At 38.5% G+C, this 23,618-nt stretch overlaps 1 protein-coding gene across 1 annotated transcript; it reads right to left on the minus strand.

Moving 5' to 3' along the window:
• Positions 1-848: 848 nt before the first annotated feature.
• On the minus strand, positions 849-10,824 carry LOC134825689 (muskelin-like). The gene is made up of 9 exons (XM_063837895.1): positions 9,690-10,824; positions 8,281-8,472; positions 7,861-8,011; positions 6,736-6,900; positions 6,438-6,537; positions 6,041-6,165; positions 2,713-2,793; positions 2,015-2,210; positions 849-1,898 (listed from the first exon to the last, which is right to left on the minus strand). Exons 1-8 carry the CDS (start codon positions 10,811-10,813, stop codon positions 2,022-2,024), a joined length of 2,127 nt encoding a protein of 708 aa, XP_063693965.1. The 5' UTR covers positions 10,814-10,824; the 3' UTR covers positions 849-1,898; positions 2,015-2,021.
• Between the last annotated feature and the right edge of the window lie 12,794 nt (positions 10,825-23,618).

A 23,618-nucleotide genomic window follows, 5' to 3' on the forward strand; every position in this document is an offset into this window, starting at 1 on the left:
CCATGCCATACTAAAAATAAGTTGGGGTTAGCATGTACTGAAAACATTTTACACTAGGGATACACTTTTTAAACACAAATATTTTTAACAAGAAATTAAAAACATTGTAAACTAAGTATTAAGTAACCGCAATTACAAACACGAGCTTAAAGGATCAATTATAACGATAACAAATGAACTAGCAGTGAAGTAACAGCAACCACATGAGTTATTGTTACACATCATGTGACTTCATTATTTAACTTGTACATTTGCCATCACGATCCTATCACATTGATTATGTAAGTCACACACAAGATTGGCTTACTGTAGTTGTGGATGCACCCCGGAATTTAGGCGATTGTTACATTTCAGCTACACTTCAAAATATTTATATTTTTAATGATTGGTAAGAAACTGCTCTTGAGCACTCGCTATACTACAACGGCGTGACGCTATATTTCTTGAAAATGTGCCAAATTTAGAATTTTGCGCGAAAACAGATTTACTTTTCGCGTATAATATAGGATTGGCGGTCGCGCGCTCCCGAGTGGAAGCCTCGACTAGATTAGGACGAGGTAGAAGTTCGGGTACCATGATTTTAAGGTGGGAACGGCCTGTTTTATGTTTAAAGTTAAATGTGATCTGTTACTGTGGTAGTACCACTACCTTACTAAGATAAATATTATATACTACAGTTCAACATGAAAAGATACATAGAGCTTGCTGTAAAAATAAAAAATTCTTCAGAGAAAAGCCGCAAAAATGTCAAAAATGCCACATGTTTATTGTGCGATTAATACAATTTGCGAATGAATTTTTTAGGTATGACAATGACTAACAGGTCGGCAAACAATTAAACAACAATAAACATAAACTGAATATATCAACGCTTGTAAAGCTAAAAATCGCACAAATCAATTATGCATAAAATGTTACCTCAAAATTCTTTAATTAGCTAATTAATTGGCTATTAACCAATTAATAACTTAACCAGAGCACATGATAACACCGTGCAACGTTTCAAAACAATTGTGTATAAAGCAAAACATTTTAATATGGTGTATATAAAGCACAAAAAATGGTTTAGCTTACAAGCATTTTCAAATAAAATCTACAAGCAAAACAACTTAAAATAACTCATATCAAATACAATGCCAAACTACCACATAAGCTAATTGCATTTAATAAAACCCCGTCACAAAATATAACAATAAATATTGTATGAAGCTAAAACCTCGAAACATATAGAAATATTACGCATATCTGCGATCCCTATTTCTAAGTGAAACATTTAATTAAGAAACCATCGAAATTGTATTTCCTAATAATACTTTCTACTTTCAATACATGAAAATAAAATCAGCAGACTTCTATAATATTCAAGTATATATCCGTTTTATTGTTGTTATTGTATTTGACTGAAGTTTTAACTTCAGTTTAAAAACTAAAGTAAGTCCTTATCTCTAGAATATTAACTGTAATATAATCCCTCACCAAAACCCGCTATAATCTCACTTTATATTACTGAATTATTACGCTACATTACCTAGTTATAAATAACTCTGTATCACTGCTATCAAACTTACTTCAGGCTTTATCTCTTTTGGCCTTGTAAAGTTGTCAGGTCTTGTTGGAGAGGTATCAGTAATTAAGTCAAAGTGTGGCTCTGCGGCCAATAGTACAGTGCATTACAGGCTACAGCTGGTATTTAAATAGTTTACTACAATCTTTAATCTTATTTACCTGCTAATTACCACGCTAATTGATCTGCTAATTGATCTGCTAATTACCGCGCTAATTGATCTGCTAATTACCACCTAAAGCTAACTAATACCAGGGAGAGTCTCTCATCATCAACAATCATCTGTTCGTCACAAAGTCTTCTTCTTTGGCAATAATATTATCTGTTATTTTGCCTGAAATTAAGAAATTAATCGAACCAAATATCAAACAAACATAAACAATCAATTAATTCGAATTGAATCCATCGAACAATAACACATCAATTATTGTTCAATTATCATCCAATTACCTGGTAATTAAACAGGAGGGACATAATCAGTGAGATTATCTTTAGGCTGAGACATGCTCTCAGGGAAGTAGGCCATCAGCACATCAAACAGTTCAGTACGTATGGTGTACGTGTCCCGCTGGGAACTGTTATCAAACACACTGACTACCAGCTCCTGAAATTGGTGTTCTTCTTCTTTGTTGCTGTGGTCAACAACCTGGGGTAGGGTCAGTTAGGAATTTGGAATATTTTAGAGGATTGTGGGGATTGAATGGGTCCAAGTTACTGCGGACATAGTTCACTATGTGTTTATCGTGTTTGGGTGCCCATCATATTTTACAGATGGGGGCGATATTTTGAACGATTCTATTTTATATTCATCTATTGCTGTACTCTGTAAAATTTGAAAAGTATTTAATAAAAAAAAGATGATATTATAGATAACTGCCTTTGTAATGATAAGAATGGATATTGGAACTGGGTTATCTTAACTACTCTTTTTATTTCTTATATCAAGTCTGCGTTGTTGAATGCTACAAGTAGCATTCAACAGCACAGACTTGACTGTTCATGTTGGTGGGGGAGGAAACATCAATTATTTTCTTTACCCGTGTTACGCGAAAGCTTGCTGCATTTCTACAGTAAAGCGACGTTTCAATGCATATTACATTTCATGATAAAATCGATGATTCAATCGAGTACAGATATAATCTGCTTACCTCCTCAACATGTTGCTGGAGGTAGAGGAGTGCCCCAACAGGATCTCGTAGACTCATATCTCGGAACTTGAACTTCCTTACCTGGGGGGAAGGGTGAGGTTACAGTTAAACTTAGAAATGGTTAAAACCTCAAATTTTCCGGCATAAAATATAGTTTAAACTTTTAAAGGTTCAAGTAGGAATAAAATTTACGGATTTAGTGGAACTCTGGCTTTTATTTCAATTCGGATTTTCTGACCGATTCAACAAGAAAGTGCAACAAGAATTTCGGCCGTTTGATTTCACTACAGTAAAACTGTAAAACCGTGCTGACTCTATACCGGGCCTCTCAGGGAAATGTAAAGTTTCTGGGATAGAAAAAAAAAACTCGTTATAGAGAGGTTCCCCTGATCCCAATCCCCAGGGGTATAGGACACGAGGGCGGAGGTCACGTGATACTGTGATACTCACTTTAACATGGACAGTGGACACGAGGGCGAAACCAAACACAGTCCTAAATAAAAAACCAGTAATAAACTTGTAACATCATACAATTTTATGTTAACTTTTGTTTATATGCGGCAAATTACTTAAATACACATGAATTAATATATAATATTATCTTTTAACTGTTAACATATATATACTGTATAGCTATATTCAACAATGAATTTAATTTCATCTATAATAAGATTTTACTGGCAAAACATAGTTTTTAATTTTTGTGGATAAATGAGTGCATGATTTCTTGTTATCTCAGATCACATAACTGTATGTGAGGACATCCCTGTGCGTGCCGGCGTTATGTGTGTTATATGTGTTTTTAAAGTAAGTTGCCGCATATAAACAAAAGTTTAAATACAATTTTATGATGTTACGAGTTTATTACTGGTTCTTTATTTAGAACGGTGTTTGGTTCCGCCCTCGTGTCCACTGTCCATGTTAAAGTGAGTATCACGTGACCTCCGCCCTCATGTCTTCCCTTTTTGGCAAGTACTGCTCTAGCATTATGTCCTTCTCCCTCGTGTTCAGTTCCCGCACGGTATAAAGAGGTTTGACTGTACTTATATCGATATTAGTTATTCGTTACGGGTATATGGCCCCCAGAATATAGGTCGTTTTTTGAGCACTTAGAAACAGGTGTTAAAACTACTTCTAAGCATGTTTAGGGCTGTAAATATGTACATAATAACCCTTTAAATGTTTCTTGGGTAGTTGAAAATAATTATTAGGTTTTTAAGTGTACTTTTTTTTCACCTGTAAAAATACCATTTTTTAACAGGGCCCCCAGAATATAGGTCCAAACATCTGTTCCTAAGTTGTTCTAAAATTGTCACAGACAGTTATATGCAGTCAGAATATGTTGCTGAGACTGTATTGATGATGCCAATGGCTCCAGATACTAAATTGAAATGGTTTAGAGTATACTTAATAGCAAAAAATCAAAAACTACGGCCCCCAGAATATAGGTATGCAAAAATCGTCCTCAAATACTCCACCTTCATACATTTTGATGATGCCATCTCTTCAGCATATGTTCTTTAACTGTTTCTCATCACTACCCCACATTCCTTAATGCTCAGGGTGACAGAGAAAATGCAGAATCTTGGTCGCTATTTTTTTTTTAAAACCTATATTCTGGGGGCCATATACCCGTAATGAGTAAAATCTTTAATTTTACTAGTTAAAAAGCTTTCATGCACTCATTTAGTAGGGATCTTAACTAAATACTTAAATAAGATTGAAGGAGTGTCCCTAGATATGATTGAGGGGGGCTGTTTTTATCTGTATCAATACAATGTGCACCTCAATGACTGTAAATCAGACATTTTTGGCCGCCAAATTTTTTTAAAGGCCTAACTCAAAATTCTGTCCCAAAACTTAAGGTCATGAGACAATTCTACGTTGATTCTGAAAATTTCATGTGAAAATATTGAAACCCTATTGAGTTCTATTGTTTTGAGCGAAGTCAGTTTGAGATATGGGCGATTTTGTTCATTTTTTGCGATTATTTGAACACAGAATCCACAGTTAGGTAGATATTGAGCTGATAATCATAGAGAATGTGTAATATATGCTTACCTTCCATATAAAGTTGGTTTCATTCAAAAATATTGATATTTGACCAATTTATGACCAAAATCGATCAAATTTGGTGCGTATGCCCAAATATGGGCATATGGTTTTTGTTTTTATCCCATAACTCGGCCAATTTTTATCCAATTTTGATAAAACTTGATATGTGGGTTCAGGAGACTAGTAGCTACAAGTAGAGCATCCCAAAGCATGGTTTTGGGCATGTTCAGGGTTTTTGACCAACCTATATTCTGGGGGTCGTATAGACCTATATTCTGGGGGCCCGTAAAATTGTGGTGGCCATAACTTTTTTCCAAATTGTCAGTTTGCAGATGTCTCGATGAAAAGATAGCTTAAAATAATACTTATACTCATACCAGTAGTCTTAATGGCATGTGTTGGACAGATTTTTGTCATGACAATTTTTCGCCATATTTACCCCTCTAGAAAATGACAACATCGTTTAAATCTTTCGCTGTCATGACCAAATATACCAAAATACCTCATGTAGGTCCAAAATTTTTATCCAGAAACATTAGTTACATGTTTTACTCCAACATAGCAGTAACAGATCCCATTAGTATCGCTTATCTTGGTTAGAACTGTATCCACTAACATGACCTATATTTTGGGGGCCACCTATATTCTGGGGGCCATATACCCGTACACCAGTAAAGTTGATCCATTTAACGGTTTATTACCTCATCGTCCGGTTGGTACGGGAAACTCACACTCGCACGTTACAATTTGATCACTTAATTGCTTTAGATAAGCTATTTTAAGCTGTAAAGCGCTTTAGCAGTGTTACTTTTAAAGGGTTTAACTTAAAGATGTTACTGAGGTGAGAAAGACGATCAGAACATATAAATACAATTACACAAGAAATTACACACATAATACACCGCCAATCTCAGGGACCAACTTCAAATAACATAACGGTAATTGTAGTTAATAAGATTGAGACAGTGAATCTATAAACTGCACTGAAGTCTGATATATGAACGCAGATACGTAGATTGGTGACCGGAAATTGGAATTCTAAGAAACATGCACGTAGTTTCAGTTATTACGCATGTTATGTCACTATCACATAATTAAATAAGGGGACCATATTTCACAACATACTTACAACAACATATTAAACATACTTAACATAACATACTCTTGAACATATTAAACACACTTAACATAACATGAACATACTCAACTATTGTACCACAAAAACTTGAATATTATCGCTAAAAGTTTAAAGGTCTCATGAATATAAACTCACGAGGAACTGAAGAGCCCGCTTCATATCTCCAAAGGCTGGCCTCTTTATCCGAAGACACCAGAAATCGTCCAATCTCCTGTCCATATCTGTACCACGTTCCATAGGATTACCTGCTCCTGGATTACCTGTAAGACACCTTGTTGGGTAAACTAGTATGCTAAATATTATTGCCGTTGCAACTTTTCTCGGTTATATATCCTTTATTTCGACAATCGACACGTCATGACATGGACAGTCATTCTAGGTTTTAATTGGAAATAGTAAACGCTGCAGCGCGCTGATTGGTTAGTAACTATCACGTGTAACTGTTACGTGTAACTGTCACGTGTAACTGTCACGTGTAACTGTCACGTGTCACGTTTTACCTCCCCACTGGTATCTATAAAAATAAACGAACCTCCAAACATGTAATGTAGTTTTTTCCTACTGTCGTAAACCAACATGTGAGCGAATCTGGGACACGGTTCTGGTTCTGTACACCCTGCGTTCTTTCCTACCTAATAATTAACTGTTACATTATAATCGTAATTAATTAATTAATTAATTGCTTAATTCTTAAAAACTTCATTTTTTTAGTTTACTCAACTAAGCTAACTTTGGAACAAAATTATACGAATTTTTACTAAGTTATATTAGACTAGATTAATAAATTAATTAACTTGTAAAATTAGTAAACTAATTACCCAATTAATTACCTCATTCCACTTGTTCCTCTTAAGACTATACACGTATATCTTCGTCTTAGCATCAGTGTAATCCTTACTCCCGTTCCGGTGGTCCTTGCTCAGACCTGACATCATGTGAATCTCTTGGTGCTGGGTGTCTATTGTAGCGCGCATTGTGAACCCGCTCTCCGGTACCTGTGGTAGTTCATAATTAGATAATTAATTAATTAGATAATGAGCTAATAACACTACTACAAATCTGTCTGGAACCTGTGATATCGCGTTGAAATATACACCGCTAGGACCAATCATTTTGTCCAGAATAAATTTTTTTTGAGGAGGTTAAAAGTATTTTTATTTATTTTTTATTTTTTTTTTTTTTTATTTATTTTTTATTATTTATTAGGACTTTTTTTGTCCTATGCATACACTCCTTGATAGTTATCTTGATCTAGTATCTTTGTTTCACACAATAGAGCATAAGTTTTGTGGTTTATCCACTGGGCTTAGAGTTTGTGTTTAAGCTACCAAATTTTATTATTATTTATTATTTGGTCATTGTAACTCAGATTCTCTTTAGGAAAACATCATAATTTTGTACTGTATTGCGACCCAAAATGCTGGTTATTTGACGGACATTTTTGAGATAAGCCTTTATTATTCGCACTTCAATGTCGTGAGATTATCGTCTTATATAATCAAATTTACACAGTAATAAGTACAATAAGATTATTAAATAAGAAGTTGGCTGTCATCGGCAAATAATCTCAGGGGCACCAGGTTCGGAAGTAGGGCAACGTGACGTCACGTGATTCACCGTGCTATGGTCGGACGTTAAAGTGTTGAGTGAGTAACTCGAGACTCGTTTAAATTGACTGTATAAAAAGTTTTATATATATTTATTTACACTTTTAAAACTGACCAGTTTTAAGTTTTATATCTACATTTAATACATTCAGAGATAAAAATATCAAATTTCGCAACGCATTATATGACAAATAATCTGGTAAGACCTCTGACATGACAATATTTACATTTAAATATGAAATAAAAATAAAAATTTCGCTCCACAATAACAAATAATATGCAAATACTTCCAACAAGATAATATCTATTATCTAGCTATAACATCAAAATAATATCTAGATAACACACCTTGGTCTCATCCACGCACATGACCTCTTCTACCGTGTCATTGTGCGTGTTATACACCAGGAAATCATCAAGGAAGTGCTCTCGCTGTCCAGCAAAGATAAACAGTTGCTTTTTATCAGGGTGGTACAGCATAGAATGTCCGAATCTCGACCTGGTTTAATTAATTATTGGTTGACTAATTATTGTCCAATTAACAAAATTGTTTTTTATAGCTATTTAAGACTAAGTACTGTAGAAATTACTTATAAATATTAGCTACAAGCTGTCTGCATGGAAAAAACATTGTTTTGATAGGATGAACTAAAGATAAATTGAGATTGTAGCAATCTGATTAGTGATTCCTGATTTTACTGCATTATATTATGTACAACTTTTATCACAATATTCAACTCCGATAAAATATATTTTTTTTAAACCAACCTTAACATGAGGTCATTGTCAGGTTTTAGTACAGTCCACACATTAGATGGAATGTGGTATTTGTACAACCCGCTGTATTCTGCTTCCGATCTAATTCCACTGTTGTTCAGTATTTTCCCACCGAAAATGTAGATGGTTTGAAGGTCTGAGTCGAGGACCATTTGATGATCGTATATCAGGCTGGGACCTCCCCTGATTAATTAATTAAATTATTTTATATTTCTCCTTTAAGTAGTACTGCACAGGCAGCGGACTGTTTTTATAAACCCCTCCGGGATAGAATAAGATTCTGATAATCCCGGCTCCCGCTAAATAGATTTTGATAATCCCGGCTCCCGCTGTTAGTTTTTTCCCGCTGAATGAATAACCCCGGCATAGTTTCTATAATCCCGCCCCGCTAATTTGGCTCAACAAGATTTGTTTTGTTTTGATATTCCATGAGAATTTCAACCGCGCACTGTCACGTGTTTTGATGATGTGTATCACGTGACTAACTACTACGACGCGCATTGGTAAAAAATGTCACGTGACCTATGGCTTAACGTAAGAGCTATAAATACACTTGATCTACGTATCGGTCTAATTGCAGGCGCTGGCAAAACTCCAGCACACTGCTTACATTACTTAAACTCTTACATTAATTGGACCAGTTCCAGAACTTGTCTCGACGGTTACATTTGATTTTGTCCGGTTAATTTTGTCGTGTTTGATATAAGCCATGTATTATAGTCGTCTACTTTGATGAACTTCATGACACGATATCATTATTAGCTCCACCTTTTATCGCTTGCCAGGCTTAACTCGACTTGCCCCTTATCGATATTCATTCAACGTTCTGACTGAGGAATAATGTTTAGATATAACGCCAATTTCAAATGTCATAGTACCTTAGTTGTACTTGTATTACTATTTATTTGGTAGTCCCCAATTCCATTTCATATTTTCCATACTGATCTCATATAGCTAGAATTAAGAGTAAAATGTCAAATTTGTTGGTCCTAGCACTAACCCGGAGGGGTTTATAACACATAACACCGGCACGCTTAAGTTATATTAAAATAACCCCTCGTGCTAAAGCACGTCGGGGTTATTTTCATAATAATCCCTCGTGCTAAAGCACTCGAAATTATTATAAATTTTTCCCGCGTGTCGCGGGAAAAATTGAAATATAATCCCTGCGCATGCCGGGGTTATGTGTGTTATGTGTACTAGAACAAATCCATTATTCCTGTAACTTTTGACGAATTTAAAAACCAAAAACATCAGAAGTCTTAATATGATCTAAGCTAGAGGATACAAATTATTGATTCTGGGGATTGCTTGACAGAACTACGAAGTGTAAAAGACTAAAAAGTAATCACATCAAAACTTACTTTTCAAGAAATAAAATGAACTTTTTAACAACTTACTCTGATCCAGTATCACTACTTATCAAGTTCCACTGATCACACTGTATATCATAACAATAGAAATCACTCTTTAACTCCATGTTAACTCGGGCTCTAACATCCAAATACCGGCCCAATATGTAGATTAACTTGTGCTTGGAATCTAGCACCATTTTATGACAGGACCTACGGCAGGGCCCACTATTAATCTCGGTGTCTGCTGAAATGCACTGCCATGTGTTTGCTGAACTGTTATATTCCCAAAAATCTCCCAGGTCATTTTTACCGTCCCAACCACCAAAGAGGTATACTTTGCCGGCTGTTTCGTCGATGCACATGGGATGACCACCACGGTTACCGGGTCTTGGAGAACCGTCTGGAACATGGATCTGCTCCCATTTAGCTGAGTATTGCTTGCTTGTATAATCCTCCATGTACCCGTCGTGAAATGCGTGGTCTAACAGAACTTCCACTTCATCGAAATCCCCAGAACCCACGAGCTTTTCATGGAGTTGTGTTAGCATGGGGTGCTCAAGCTGAACTTTCGTTCTTTTTTGCAGAGACTCAAAAGCTTCACTGTAATTGTGCTGGCGGAGGTGTTTCAAGCAGAGCTTAATTGCTCTTTCCTGACGTCTGTTTGTGAAAAACTGAATACAGGGGTTGACATATAGGGGGTCTGACACGCCAGATAGCCTCACGTACCAGATACTGAAGTTCAATGCGGCCGGCCCCCAGGTCGTATCAGGGACTATCTTAATATATGAGCTAGGAAAGTAATTACCATGAAACGCATCGTCTAGATCAAATGTTTCAGGTTTAGAATTGTTTGTTAATCCCTTCTTGCCGAGTTCAACCATTCCTTCTTCTGACATGCCACCCAATATTGTGAAACTTTTTAGATTGCATACATGGCTTTTGTGAAACTTTCCAAAGGTGATTTTTCGAATAACTGAAGGTCTGTCAAGTTTCAAAGTTAAGTACTGCGGGGGAAAGTTGCTCCCAGATTGCCAGCGTGACATTTGATCAGAGGGATCATCTAATAGAATCTTTGAAGGATGATAGTCACCAGCGTAACTACTCCACTTGTGAATTGAGTAACCAATTGTAACATTTGGTGGCAGAAGCCCTTCTGTTATTCCCACCATCTTTTCCTAAGAACATGAGAGGGTTTAATGCTAACAGTATCAAAGAAATAAATAATGAACAATAGTTTAAGGTCAATCTTTGATGAAGTAATTCTCTCACAGACGTTTCTATAATAATCTCAAAGTGTTTGTTACATTAGCCATGTTAAAAGTGTTGAAATAATTCTTTGACATTAACCAGAGGGACTCAATATCATTAAAGGGGTTGTTAACTTGGTATGTGTTATAATGTGATGTTATTAACTGTTATCATTCAGGATGTTTTGACTTGGTTACTTTGGAACTTGGAATCACTGTTTTAATTTGTACTAAATGGCGACGAGGATTATAGAACCCATGCAACTGGACAACGTAGAGGATTGGCTTGAGCGGTTGGACCAAGCAATTTCATGTTGCATAGTCCAAGAAAAACTGACAGAAGAAGAGGCCAAAAACAGTTACTCAGTATCGTTGTTGTTGTCGAACATTGGACAAATGGGGTACAAGGTGTTGAAATCATATTGTGCACCGGACAAACCTGCCAAGAAAACATACAATGATCTTGTAAAACTGCTGACCGAAAATCTGGCTCCAGCGTTAGATGCGGTATCAGAAGGGTATCGTTTTAACCTGATGAAGCAGGAATCTGGAGAGGGGCTAAGCCTTTACATGTCGCGAGTCAAGGAAAAGGCAAATGTGTGCAACTTCGGAACTTTTTACGACCGTATGGTCAAGGACCGTTTTCTGTATGGATTGAGAGATTCGAATATCAGATCTTATTTGCTAACTAAAGCAAACTTGGACACATCTGCAAAGGTCCTAACAGCAGCTATAGCAAAAGAAAACGCGATGACAGCTAATTCAGCCATGTCAGGTTACGGGTCAGCACCATCTGCTCATTTTGTCCATAAAAAACACCATTATGGGGGACAATCGGAACAAGGTCAGATGAAAGGTTATCGCCCTGGTGATAAAGGACTGGTTTGCTCAAAATGTACATTGAAGGGCCATAAGGCTCCGGATTGCAAAGTGAAATGTAGAAACTGTCACCAGACCGGTCATATCAGAGCAAACTGTTTGAAGGGGAAACGCCCAAAACAGAACAATGTGGGTGAAGCAGATGATGATGATGTTTACGGGGATCAGGAACATGTTTACGGGGATCAGGAACATGAGTATATGATGAAAGTGGATGTTTTATCGGAGGATTCTCCAGTTATATGTAATCCTAATCTGTCACCTGAACCTTGCATCTATCTACCTGTTGATCCAGTCAACTATCCCCTCAAGGGGAACTCTGCTCCTGATTTCCAACATTCTCATGACGAGAATGACTCATCCAACTCCATGGGGAGTTCGAGTTTGAGTGAAGCTGAATCTGCTGTAAGTTATGATTGTACAGTAGAATGTATGTCGACTGTGTCGAGTAGAGTTTGTTCTGAAAATCAAATTTCTGTTTGTGAATCCCGTGATATGGTTTGTCATTTTCGAAGTAGAAAACTCATGATTTTGTTATTACTAAATGGGAAACCAGTCGAGTTTGAATTAGACACTGGTGCTGCTTTAACATGTATTTCTAAACCTAAGTTTTCACAGCTAAATTTGAACATTTTTGCAGTTTTGTAGTTTTGTTACGTGTTGAAAAACAGAGCTCCCTTATCTCTGTTTAATCGGAAATTTTAACTGCCACTGCACTGCTACTGCACGGTGTTTGTACTTTACCTTTGTACATCTATACAAGTACAAGTACACAATTGCAATGGAAAAGTCTGCTCATAACTCTGCAAAGAATCTTCTCGTCAACGGATTATGTAAATCTTGTTCGAATGATGAGGTTGTCAAAAGTACCGACATTGTACAGTGCTTTTGGTGTAAGGACAGTTTTCATGCTATCAACTGTGATGAAACTTGCAATGTCAGTGCGCCCACGGTTTTTACTGCTCACCTGTCTCATGCTGTGAACAACACTTCATCTTATGCTAAACGATTTGGTCGCTTTCTATTTATCTGTAATGATTGTAGTACTGCTGAGGAGGAAAAGAGGGCTGCTACTACCGTAGATCGGGTAGGATTGTTAGATAATAAAATAGATGCCATAAATTTGGAGTTCAGGGAAGAGATGTCTGAACTTAAAACCTTGCTGAAGGAACAACTGTCCCAGAAACCTGAGAGAGCTCAAGAGCGATCCTCAGATCAGGTTGATTTTATGAAACAATTTGCTGAACAGTTTTCATCTTTAAAAGAAGACCTCACGAAAAATATCAATGATGTTATTGACAATAAAGTAAACACTGTTGTAACAAAATCCGGTACTGTTTCTCATACAAAGGACGTTCTCTATTCCAGCTTGTTTACCGACTCAAACAGTTCCACACCATCTGCTCAACCACCACATGTTCCAATTGCTCCAACACGTACACAACCTTCATCACCCGAGATTCTAATTCTGTCCCCGAAAGAAGAACAATCGGTAAATGCTGCAACAATGACGAATGTGAAAAAATTTGCTACTGATAAATTAAAGAGCAGTCAAGTAGTATTTCTCAGATGTAATGAAAACAACAAGAAAGTTTCAATTGGCTTCCCTAATGCTGAAATTCGTGATAAGGCTACTTCACTTCTCAATGATGGAAATACCTTAGATTCGTATGGATATCAGTCTAAGAATGGCAACAAAATGCTGCCAAAAGTTACTATTTATGGTGTTTCTTCTGAAGTTCTTGACGATATAGACACTACAGCTGTAGGGAATGATGCCGATAAACTTAGGGATCTTGAAAAGAACCACTTAGTCGCCCAAATTGTGGAGAAAAACTCGTCCATCAAAGATTTGTATGAAGCAGGGCACACTATCAGTATTGTCTATCTCAATAAGATAAAACGTTTCACCAACGATAAGCAGGAACGCATAGAGCTCACTATTGGAATCAAACTATCACCATCTGTCTATAGAGTCCTCTTTAACCAACAACAAGGATCTCTCTATTTAGGTAGTCGCAGATACAAAGTAACTGATCGCTTCTACATCAAACAGTGTTATCATTGTCAAATGATTGGACACACTTCTGTTGACTGTAATGAAGTCAAAACAAATAAACATCCTACCTGAATGTACTGTATGGGAAGTCACCGGTCTTCAGCATGCCAATTTAAGCAGAAGAAGGACAAACATGCCTGTGCTCGATGTTTGGCTTCAACACACACTAATGATGCCGAGAATTCAACAACACATAATGCGGCAGCTTACGATTGTCCTGTGTTGGTAAGAGAAACTAAACGTATTGCTGCTAACACTGACTTTATTTCAAAAAACGTAATGTGAAATTAGGTGCTAATCGACAGAAATCACAGCTTTCTATTGGTTGTTTCAACGCAAGGTCTCTATGCAACAAAACTTGTGGCGTACTAGAAATGCTTAAAGATAACTCGATTTCTATCTGTTGTATCACGGAAACTTGGCTAAAAACTAATGATCGGGCAAAGTTTGCTGAAATCCGTGATTTTGGGTTCGATATTATCAGTGCCCCTCGAAGAGGTAGGGGAGGTGGTGTTGGTTTTCTCTTCAACCCCAAAATGATATCGCCTGTACGCAATGACGTTACTAAATATTCATCTTTTGAAGTACTTGAATGTGTCATTAAAACTGCTGGTGAGATTATCAGGCTATGTGTAGTTTATCGCAGCACTCAGGCCAAAGCGAAATATGATGAAACAAAAATATCTAAGTTTATGGATGACTTTGATGGATACCTGGACAATCTTCTGCTTAAAACTGGATCTCCAATTATTTGTGGTGACTTTAATTTCCATGTTGAAGACATATACAATAATGTTGCCCAGAACTTTATTGCTCTTTGTGAGAGCAAAGGCTTCCTTCAGCATGTCGACTCTCCTACTCACATCTCCGGCGGGACACTGGACTTGTTATTTACTCTAGGCTGTGTAAGTGACTCATTGTCTGTAACAGATATGATGGTAGAGACAAGCACTGGAACCAGCTCTGATCACTATCTAGTAAGTTTTCAGGTCCCAGTCACATTCGATCTTCATAAAGCTCGTACATATGAAGAAAAAGATGTCAGAGAGCTAAGCAAAATTGACATCGATAAGTTCAGGGAAGATCTGTTTTGTTCAGAGCTTAACTTTTCTGAATATCAATCCTTAGACGAGGCTGTGAACCTTTATCAAAATGTCCTTGAACAGGTGCTAGACAAACATGCCCCACTTATTACGAAACGATTTACTGCTGAAAAGTCTGATTTTTGGGATAATAAATGTCAAATTGCTGTCAGAGAGAGGAGAAGGGCAAAACGAAAAGCCAAAAAGTATCCAGAGAATGATGAGTTTAAAACTACTCATTTTGAAAAATGTGTTGACGCAGAAATCACTATCAATCGAGCTAGGGATGGCTACTATGATAAACAGCTCAGTTCTTGCAAAGGAGACTCGAAAGGGACCTATAAAGTCATAAATAAACTTTTAGATAAGGAATATGGCTCCAACAAATTGCCAAATGGTGAAGATATCGAAGTGGCTGCCAAACTCAAGACTTTCTTCGATCAAAAAGTAAAGACCATTTACTCTAATATTGAGAAGGAAATTCAAAACACTTCCCTAAACGGTCAAGGTACCAAGGACTCTACTTCGATAGATAATGCAAAGTGTAGACTTAATCAGTTTAAGGAAGTCTCATTATCAGACCTTGAAACCTTAATTAAGAGTCTTCCCAATAAATCAAGCGTACTCGATGTCATACCAATGTGGCTCTTCAAGAACTGCTTACCCGAGCTTCTCCCAATCATCCATTACATCGTGAATGAATCACTAAGAGTCGGAAAGTTTCCATCTGCCCTAAAAGAAGCATCTATTAGGCCTGGACTCAAGAAACCTACCTTAGATGTTGATGAGCTGAAAAACTATCGACCGATTAGCAATCTAACTTATCTGTCCAAAATACTAGAAAAAGTAGTTCATTGCCAATTAAATGAATATGCTGATGTCAACAACCTGTTTTCCCCATACCAATCAGGCTATAGAAAATTCCATAGTTGTGAAACTGCAGTTACCAAAATACATAATGATATTCTAATGATGATTGACAGCAAATCGAATGTTGTGCTTCTACTCTTAGATCTATCAGCTGCTTTCGACACCATAAACCATAACCTCCTTCTTACGAAACTCAAGAATGCGTATGGTATTACAGAACTAGCACTCAGCTGGTTACAATGTTACCTTAATAATCGCACATTCAAGGTTAAAGTAAAAAAAGCCACATCTTCTGAAGGCTATCTGGATATTGGTGTACCTCAAGGATCCATTTTAGGACCACTACTGTTCATATTGTATACCAGAGATCTTGAAGAAATTGTCACAAAATATGGTTTCTCGATACATTTGTATGCAGATGACACACAGGTGTACTTTACTTTTGATGTTCACAGTTCTAATCCTGATTTAACAGCTGTGAAAAATTGCTTTCTGGAGATAAAGCAATGGATGACAGTTAACTTCCTAAAACTGAATGATGAAAAAACAGAGTTCATTGATATAGGACCATATGTCAGCCCAATCCAGACAATGGATTTAGGAGACCTCTCAATCTGCCCTGTTAGCAAGGCCAAGAACCTGGGATTCCTTTTCGATCACCAAATGAATTTGGACTCTCAAATAAATGCTGTCTCCAAAGTATGTTATTTGAATCAAAGGGACTTAGCAAGAATCGGTTCGAAGCTTTCCCATGACCTAAAAGTTCAGTTAGTTCACTCCAATATCCTCTGTTTCATAGACTACTGCAACTCAGTCTATTATGGAATAACAGAAAAGAATCTTCATAAGCTACAAAAGATACAGAACAATGCTGCTAGATTTATCTTTGGTCTTTACGGAAAAAAGATACGTGAACCTATCATGCCTTACCTCAAAAAGCTCCACTTTCTGCCTGTTCGGTTCAGAATTAAGTTCAAAATATCACTTCTGGTTTTCAAGTGTCTTAATAACATAGCCCCTCAGTACTTACAAGGACACGTCAATCTAAGGGAAGTACGAAGACAAAGTTCCAGACTAGATGATGACTTTTATTTGTTGAAAGTTCCTCCTGCTCCTCATTTCAGACGAACAGATGCTGCATTTATGTTTTGTGGACCAAAAATTTGGAATGAACTACCCTACTCAGTGAGATCATTATCATCTGTAGAATGTTTTAAAAATGCCCTAAAGACGTTTTATTTCCAACTAGCTTTTGATAATATTTCTAATATTTGTCCATAATGTCTGAACTGATATGAAAGTGCATAATTTTGGTAACTTCATACAAATATTTGTTCATAAAATCTGAACTGTTTAAAAAAAGTCCATAATCTTGCTATTTCAACACTAAGTCTCGCTTGAATGACTTTAATGTACATCTTTGTTGGGTATATTTTAATGTCGAAGCGTGTAATAAATGTTAGAATTTATTTATTATTTATTTATGATTGCAAGTTGATAGATAGTGTTAAAACTCTTTGTGTAGCCAATAGTCAAACAGTTAAGGCCACAGGGGGGGGGTCCGAGGTCGATTTTGAGATTTTGAGATATGTTGTAGAGCTCGATCTAAATTTTCAAATGCTTTTGTCCTTACCGAAAACAAAGTTTCCTATTTGAAGATATCGCGCGTTGAATTTTGAGGTTTACCTGTAATTCTATTGTAAATGAAAACTTTAAATGAAATCGTGTTCAAAATCTATCTTCTTTTTCAGTTTATGACTTAGAACCTTGTAACTTGGCAACAATGTTCTTCAAGGTATTTTGAGTTTTTGTTATGTAACGATTTATGATATCTTGCTCCAAAGCTGAGATATGAGGTTAACCATGAGCGCGGGTTACAAAATTTAAAATGGTTAACCTCATAAAAAGAGTTAGGAGCAAAATTACAACAATCGTTACATAACAAACTTTTAAATTTATGTCAGGAACATAAGTTCCAAATTTGAGGTGAAATGGATAAAAACTCTAGGAGAAGATAGATTTTGAAGTAAAAAATTCGAGGTTTTCAGGAGAGGCAAAAAACTGTTTTTTATGTTATGTGATTTTTGAGAATTTTGCCTTTATTTGTATATTTTTCAAAGTTTAACTGCTGAAATAACACAAAAACAATAAAAACAAAGCTTATCGTACTTTTCAGTTGTAATGGCATCAATATTTCTGCCCTCCATTATCGATTTATCAAAAAAATGAGGTTAAACGAGAATTGGTTAACCTCATTTATAAAAAAAAGTAAAATAGCTACAGACAAATGAGTGGTGGCAAAGTATCCACCACAAAAATATATATTGATTCAAAGCATAATGTTTTTTTGCATTTTTTGAGGCCTCGACCCCCCCCTGTGGCCTTAACGTTTGCATGATTGCCAAAACATCCGTCAAATTTAATGGAACATCTCATTAAGGTTTTTTTTTTACAAATGTCTCAGACCCATAGCTAGATCTGTGAATTTTAGGCAGACCCACTCGACAGCGGCCAGATTTTGCGCATTATGAGCCCCAAGCCCGATACCCACTTTGCCTCCCAATTATATTATCATCTCGTAACTTCATAATGAAGGTTCCGTTATTCATTTAAAGATTAAGTTTTTTCGATTCTGGGCACGTAGCCCGACACGACACGTAGCCGGGGCGAAGCTCCTTTGGTTGGCTAGGGAGGGGGGAAGGCGCAGCCCCCCAGAAAATTTTTGAGAAATTATGTGTTTTAGACGACATTTGGCATTAAAGAAATTTGTAGGACAGTAATAATCAGACATCACAATAATACAAAGTTGGGGGGCTAGGGGGGCGCAGCCCTGGCCTTCGGAAAATGTTTGAGAAATAGGGTGTTCCAGACGACATTTGTAGGACAGCAATAATCAGACATTACAATAATACAAGGTTGGTGGGCTGGGGGGCGCAACCCCCGGAAAATTTTTGAGAAATAGGGTGATTCAGACGACATTTGGCATTAAAGAAATTTGTAGGACAGCAATAATCATACATCAGAATAATATAAAGTTGGTGGGCTAGAGGAGCGAACCCCCAGGAAAATTTTTGAGAAATAGGGTGATTAAAACGGCATTTGGCATTAAAGAAATTTGGGGACAGTAATAATCAGACATCACAATAATATAAAGTTGGGGGCCGGGGGGGGGGCGCAGCCCCCCAGAAAATTTTTGAGAAATAATGTGTTTTAGACGACATTTGGCATTAAAGAAATTTGTAGGACAGTAATAATCAGACATCACAATAATACAAAGTTGGGAGGCTAGGGGGGCGCACCCCCCCGGAAAATTTTTGAGAAATAGGGTGATTCAGACGACATTAGGAATTAAAGAAATTAGTAGGGCAGTAATAATCCTGAGACATCACAATAATATAAAGTTGGTTGGCTAGGGAGGGGGGGGCGCAGCCAATCAGAAAATTTTTGAGAAATTATGTGTTTTAGACGACATTTGGCATTAAAGAAATTTGTAGGACAGTAATTATAATCAGACATCACAATAATACAAAGTTGGAGGGCTAGGCAGGCGCAGCCCTGGCCTTCGGAAACTTTTTGAGAAATAGGGTGTTCCAGACGACATAATTTTGTGGGACAGCAATAATCAGACATTACAATAATACAAGGTTGGTGGGCTGGGGGCCAACCCAGTCCCCCAACTTTATATTATCACAATAATATAAAGTTGGGGGACTGGGGGGGTGCAGCCCCCAAGAAAATGTTTAGAAATTATTTGTTTTAGACGACATTAGGCATTAAAGAAATTTGTAGGACGGCGATAATACAAAGTTTGGGTGTAGCCCCCGGAAAATTTTTGAGAAATAGTGTGTTTCAGACGACATTTGGCATTAGAAATTTGTAATTTCAGACATCACAATAATACAAAGTTGGGGGCTAGGGGGAACTCAGTACTTGTCACATTGAATGGAATAAGTACATATTGGCTGCAGACAGATGCAAAAACAAAGAAAGTTGGAATGTCATAAATGAGATAACTGGCAGGAAGGCCAAGGGGGCAACTCAAATAAGGGGCAACGGAGCCGAAGAAAGGAAGAAAAATTGGCTTGGGCATTTCACGAATCTGTTAGGGAGTATACCGGATGTGGAAAACGAGCATCCTAGGATCGAGACTCAATTTGAAGGACTCAACATCAGTACAGAACCTTTTACTGTGGATGAGCTTAAAGCTGCTAAACACAGGATAAAAGAAGGTAAAGCACCAGGTGATGACGGCATACCACCTGAAGTCCTCAAAAGATGCGACCTGGATGAAATCGTGCTGTCCTTCTGCAACAAAGCCCTGACAGATGGTATTGCGCCAGATCAGTGGAGGATAAGTAACATCATCCCGGTTCCCAAAAAGGGAGACTTGACCAACCCTGGAAACTGGAGGGGGATATCTTTGACTTCTCTCGTAGCTAAGACTCTTAATAGAATGGTGCTTAATAGGATCCAGCCGGCTATAGAGGGGGTACTTAGGGACACTCAGAATGGTTTTCGGGAAGGACGGTCCACTACTAGTCACATCTTGGCACTCAGAAGGATTCTAGAGGGGGCTAGACAGAGAAATTTACCGGTAGCTATGGTGTTTGTTGATTTTAAGAAGGCCTTTGATTCACTTCACCGGGGAATTTTGATGCAAATACTAAAGGCCTATGGAATACCGGACAGTATTGTAGATATCATTAATCTTCTCTATGTCAACACGAAGGGCAAAGTTATAACACCAGATGGGGATACCGAGCTATTTGATATCCTGGCAGGAGTTCTTCAAGGGGATACATTAGCACCATACTTGTTCATTATAGCCCTTGACTATTGCATGAGACAAGCCTTAAGCAAGCATCCTGAAATAGGATTTACCATTAAGCCTTATCGGAGTAGGAGAGTCAAGGCGGAGAAGATAACAGACACTGGTTTTGCAGATGACATTGCTCTGATAGCAGATACTGTAAAGGAGGCAGAGATGCTGATGCTAGAGGTAGAAAGAGTTGCTGCTACAGTGGGACTTAAAATGAATGAAGGGAAAACCAAATTCATTACTCAGAACATCGAGAACCCTGATACCATCAAGTCCCTGGGTAGCAACACAATAGAGCATGTGGAAGACTTTACCTATCTTGGTTCTAGAATCAGAGACAGTGAGAGTGATATCAGGGTTAGGAAAGGAAGAGCATGGGGAGCATGCCACACTCTCAAAAAACTTTGGAAATCTAACCTTAGAAAGTCTATCAAGACCAGAGTGTTCACAGCACTAGTCGAGTCGGTGCTTCTATACGGTTCTGAGACTTGGACTATGACGAAAAGGCTGGAGAAGATGGTTGATGGTTGCTATACACGAATGTTAAGAATGGCCCTTAACATCAATCAATATCGAGACCATGTCAGCAACCACAGTCTGTACGGTGATCTTTCTAAAGTCAGCTCCAAGATAACCCAACGAAGGCTCAGACTTGCAGGTCATGCTCACCGACATCCGGAGCTGACACTGAACAAACTGATCCTCTGGAAGCCGAGTCATGGGCATACTAACAGGGGGCGACCTTACCTAACACTACTAGATAACCTAAAAGCAGATACTGGGCTGAAATCAGTAGATGAGATAGCTAGACTGATGGAGGACAGAAAGCTGTGGAGAACTGTTGTCAATGGATCTCGGGAATACTACCCGCCTTAAGTCAAGTCAGTTAAGTCAAGTACATATTGTATAGTGGGATTTGGGAATAATTTACGAAATGCTAAAGTCGATTGCCTGTCGTGTCGTTTAATCAAACAGTCATAAACACAGCCCACTTACCTGGGGACCATGGGGACTAGGGGGCTTATTTTTTTTTTGGTTCAATTTTTTTCCGGGGGTCTTCCCCTTGGCTACGTGTCTGCATTCTAGTTGCCAGACCCACTCTATTAGAGTGCAGACTCAACATTTTGGTTGCCAGACCCACTATTCTAGAGTCCAGACCCACAATTCTGGTTGACATATCTCCTATATTCTAGTTCATAGACCCCCAATTCTGGTTGACAGAGTGAAGAATTACCATTCTGGTTGCCAGATTCACTCTTCTAGAGAGGAGACCCACTCTTCTAGTAGGTATAGAGTCAAGACCCACTATTCTAAAATGCAGACCCACCATTCTGGTAGCCAGACCCACTCTTCTAAGGCGAAGACCTACCATTCTGGTTGCCAGCCCCACTCTTCTAGAGTGTAGACGCACCATTCCGATTGCCAGACCCATAATTCTTGAGTGAAGACCCACCTTTCGGGTTGCCGGACCCACTATTCTAGACTCTAGACTCCAGACGCACAATTCTGGTTGCCATATATCCTATATTCTAGTTTAGACCCCCAATTCTGGTTGACACTTGACAGAGTGTAGACTTACCATTCTGGTTGCCAGACCCACTCTTCTAGAGTGAAGACCCACTATTCTAGAATTCTTACCCACCATTCTTGTTGCCAGACCCACTCTTAGCTAGAGTGAAGACCCACTATTCAAGAATTCTGACCCACCATTCTTGTTTCCAGACCCACTACCTATACCCTAAGGTGAGGACCCACCATTCTGATTGCCAGACTCACTCATCTTGATTCCCTTGATTGCAGACCCACTATTCTGGTTGCCAGACCCACTCTTATAGATTGCAGACACGCCAATCTAGTTGCCAGACCCACTCTTCTAAAGTGTAGACCCACCAGACCTATTATTCTAGAGTGAAGACCCACCATTCGGGTTGTCCAAACCCACAATTCTGGTAGCCATATCTCCTATATTCTAGTTTATAGACCCCCAAATCTGGTTGACAGAGTGTAGACTTACCATTCTGGTTGCCAGGCCCACTCTTCTAGAGTGAAGATCTACTATTCTAGAATGCAGACCCGCAATTCTGGTTGCCAGACCCACTATTCCAGATTGTAGACCCACCTTTCTGGTTTCCAGACTCACCCTTCTAGGGCGAAAATCCACCATTCTGGTTGCCAGACCCACTCTTCTAGAGTGTAGACGTACCATTCTGATTGCCAGACCCACTCTTCAAGGGTGCAGACCCACATTCATGTTGCAAGACCCACTTCTAGATTTCAGACCCACTATTCTAGCTGCCAGACCCACTCTTCTCAAGTGCAGATCTACCACTCTGGTTGTCAGACCCACTCTTTAAGGGTGCAGACTGCAGACCCTACGTTCTGGTTGCCAGACCCACTTATAGATTGCAGACCCAACATTCTAGCTGCCAGTCCCACTCTTCTCAAGTGCAGATCTACCACTCTGGTTGTCAGACCCACTCTTTAAGCCTGAAGGGTGCAGACCCACCATTCATGTTGCCAGACCCACGTCTAGATTGCAGACCCACCATTCTAACTGCCAGACCCACTTCTAGATTGCAGACCCACCATTCTAGCTGCCAGACCCACTCTTCTCAAGTGCAGACCCACCACACTGGTTGTCAGACCCACTCTTCAAGAATGCAAACCCACCATTCTGGTTGCAAGACCCACTTTTAGATCGCAGACCCACCATTCTAGCTGCCAGACCAACTCTTCTCAAGTGTAGACCCACCACCCTGGTTGTCAGACCCACTCTTCAATGGTGCAGACCCACCACTCTGGTTGTCAGACCCACTCTTCAAGGGTGTACGTACACCCACCATTCTGGTTGCCGGACCCACTTCTAGATTGCAGACCCACCATTCCAGCTGCCAGACCCACTCTTCTCAAGTCCAGACCCACCACTCTGGTTGTCAGACCCACTCTTAAAGGGTGCAGACTCACCATTTAGCGGCCAGACCCACGCTTCTCAAGTGCAGACCCACCACTCAGGTTGTC

The sequence above is a fragment of the Bolinopsis microptera genome, unplaced genomic scaffold (assembly GCF_026151205.1).
Source record: "Bolinopsis microptera isolate Bmic1 unplaced genomic scaffold, MBARI_Bmic_1.0 sca14, whole genome shotgun sequence".
Lineage (NCBI taxonomy): Eukaryota > Metazoa > Ctenophora > Tentaculata > Lobata > Bolinopsidae > Bolinopsis > Bolinopsis microptera.

Bases quoted from the DNA above. Each gene is read 5' to 3' on its own strand.
- LOC134825689 (XM_063837895.1), bottom strand. From the start codon at position 10,813: ATGGTGGGAATAACAGAAGGGCTTCTGCCACCAAATGTTACAATTGGT. The intron at 6,538-6,735 runs GTAATTAATTGG...GTTAATTATTAG, and splicing joins AGAGGAACAAGTGGAATGAG to GTAGGAAAGAACGCAGGGTG. The intron at 2,211-2,712 runs GTAAGCAGATTA...ACCCTACCCCAG, and splicing joins TCCAGCAACATGTTGAGGAG to GTTGTTGACCACAGCAACAA.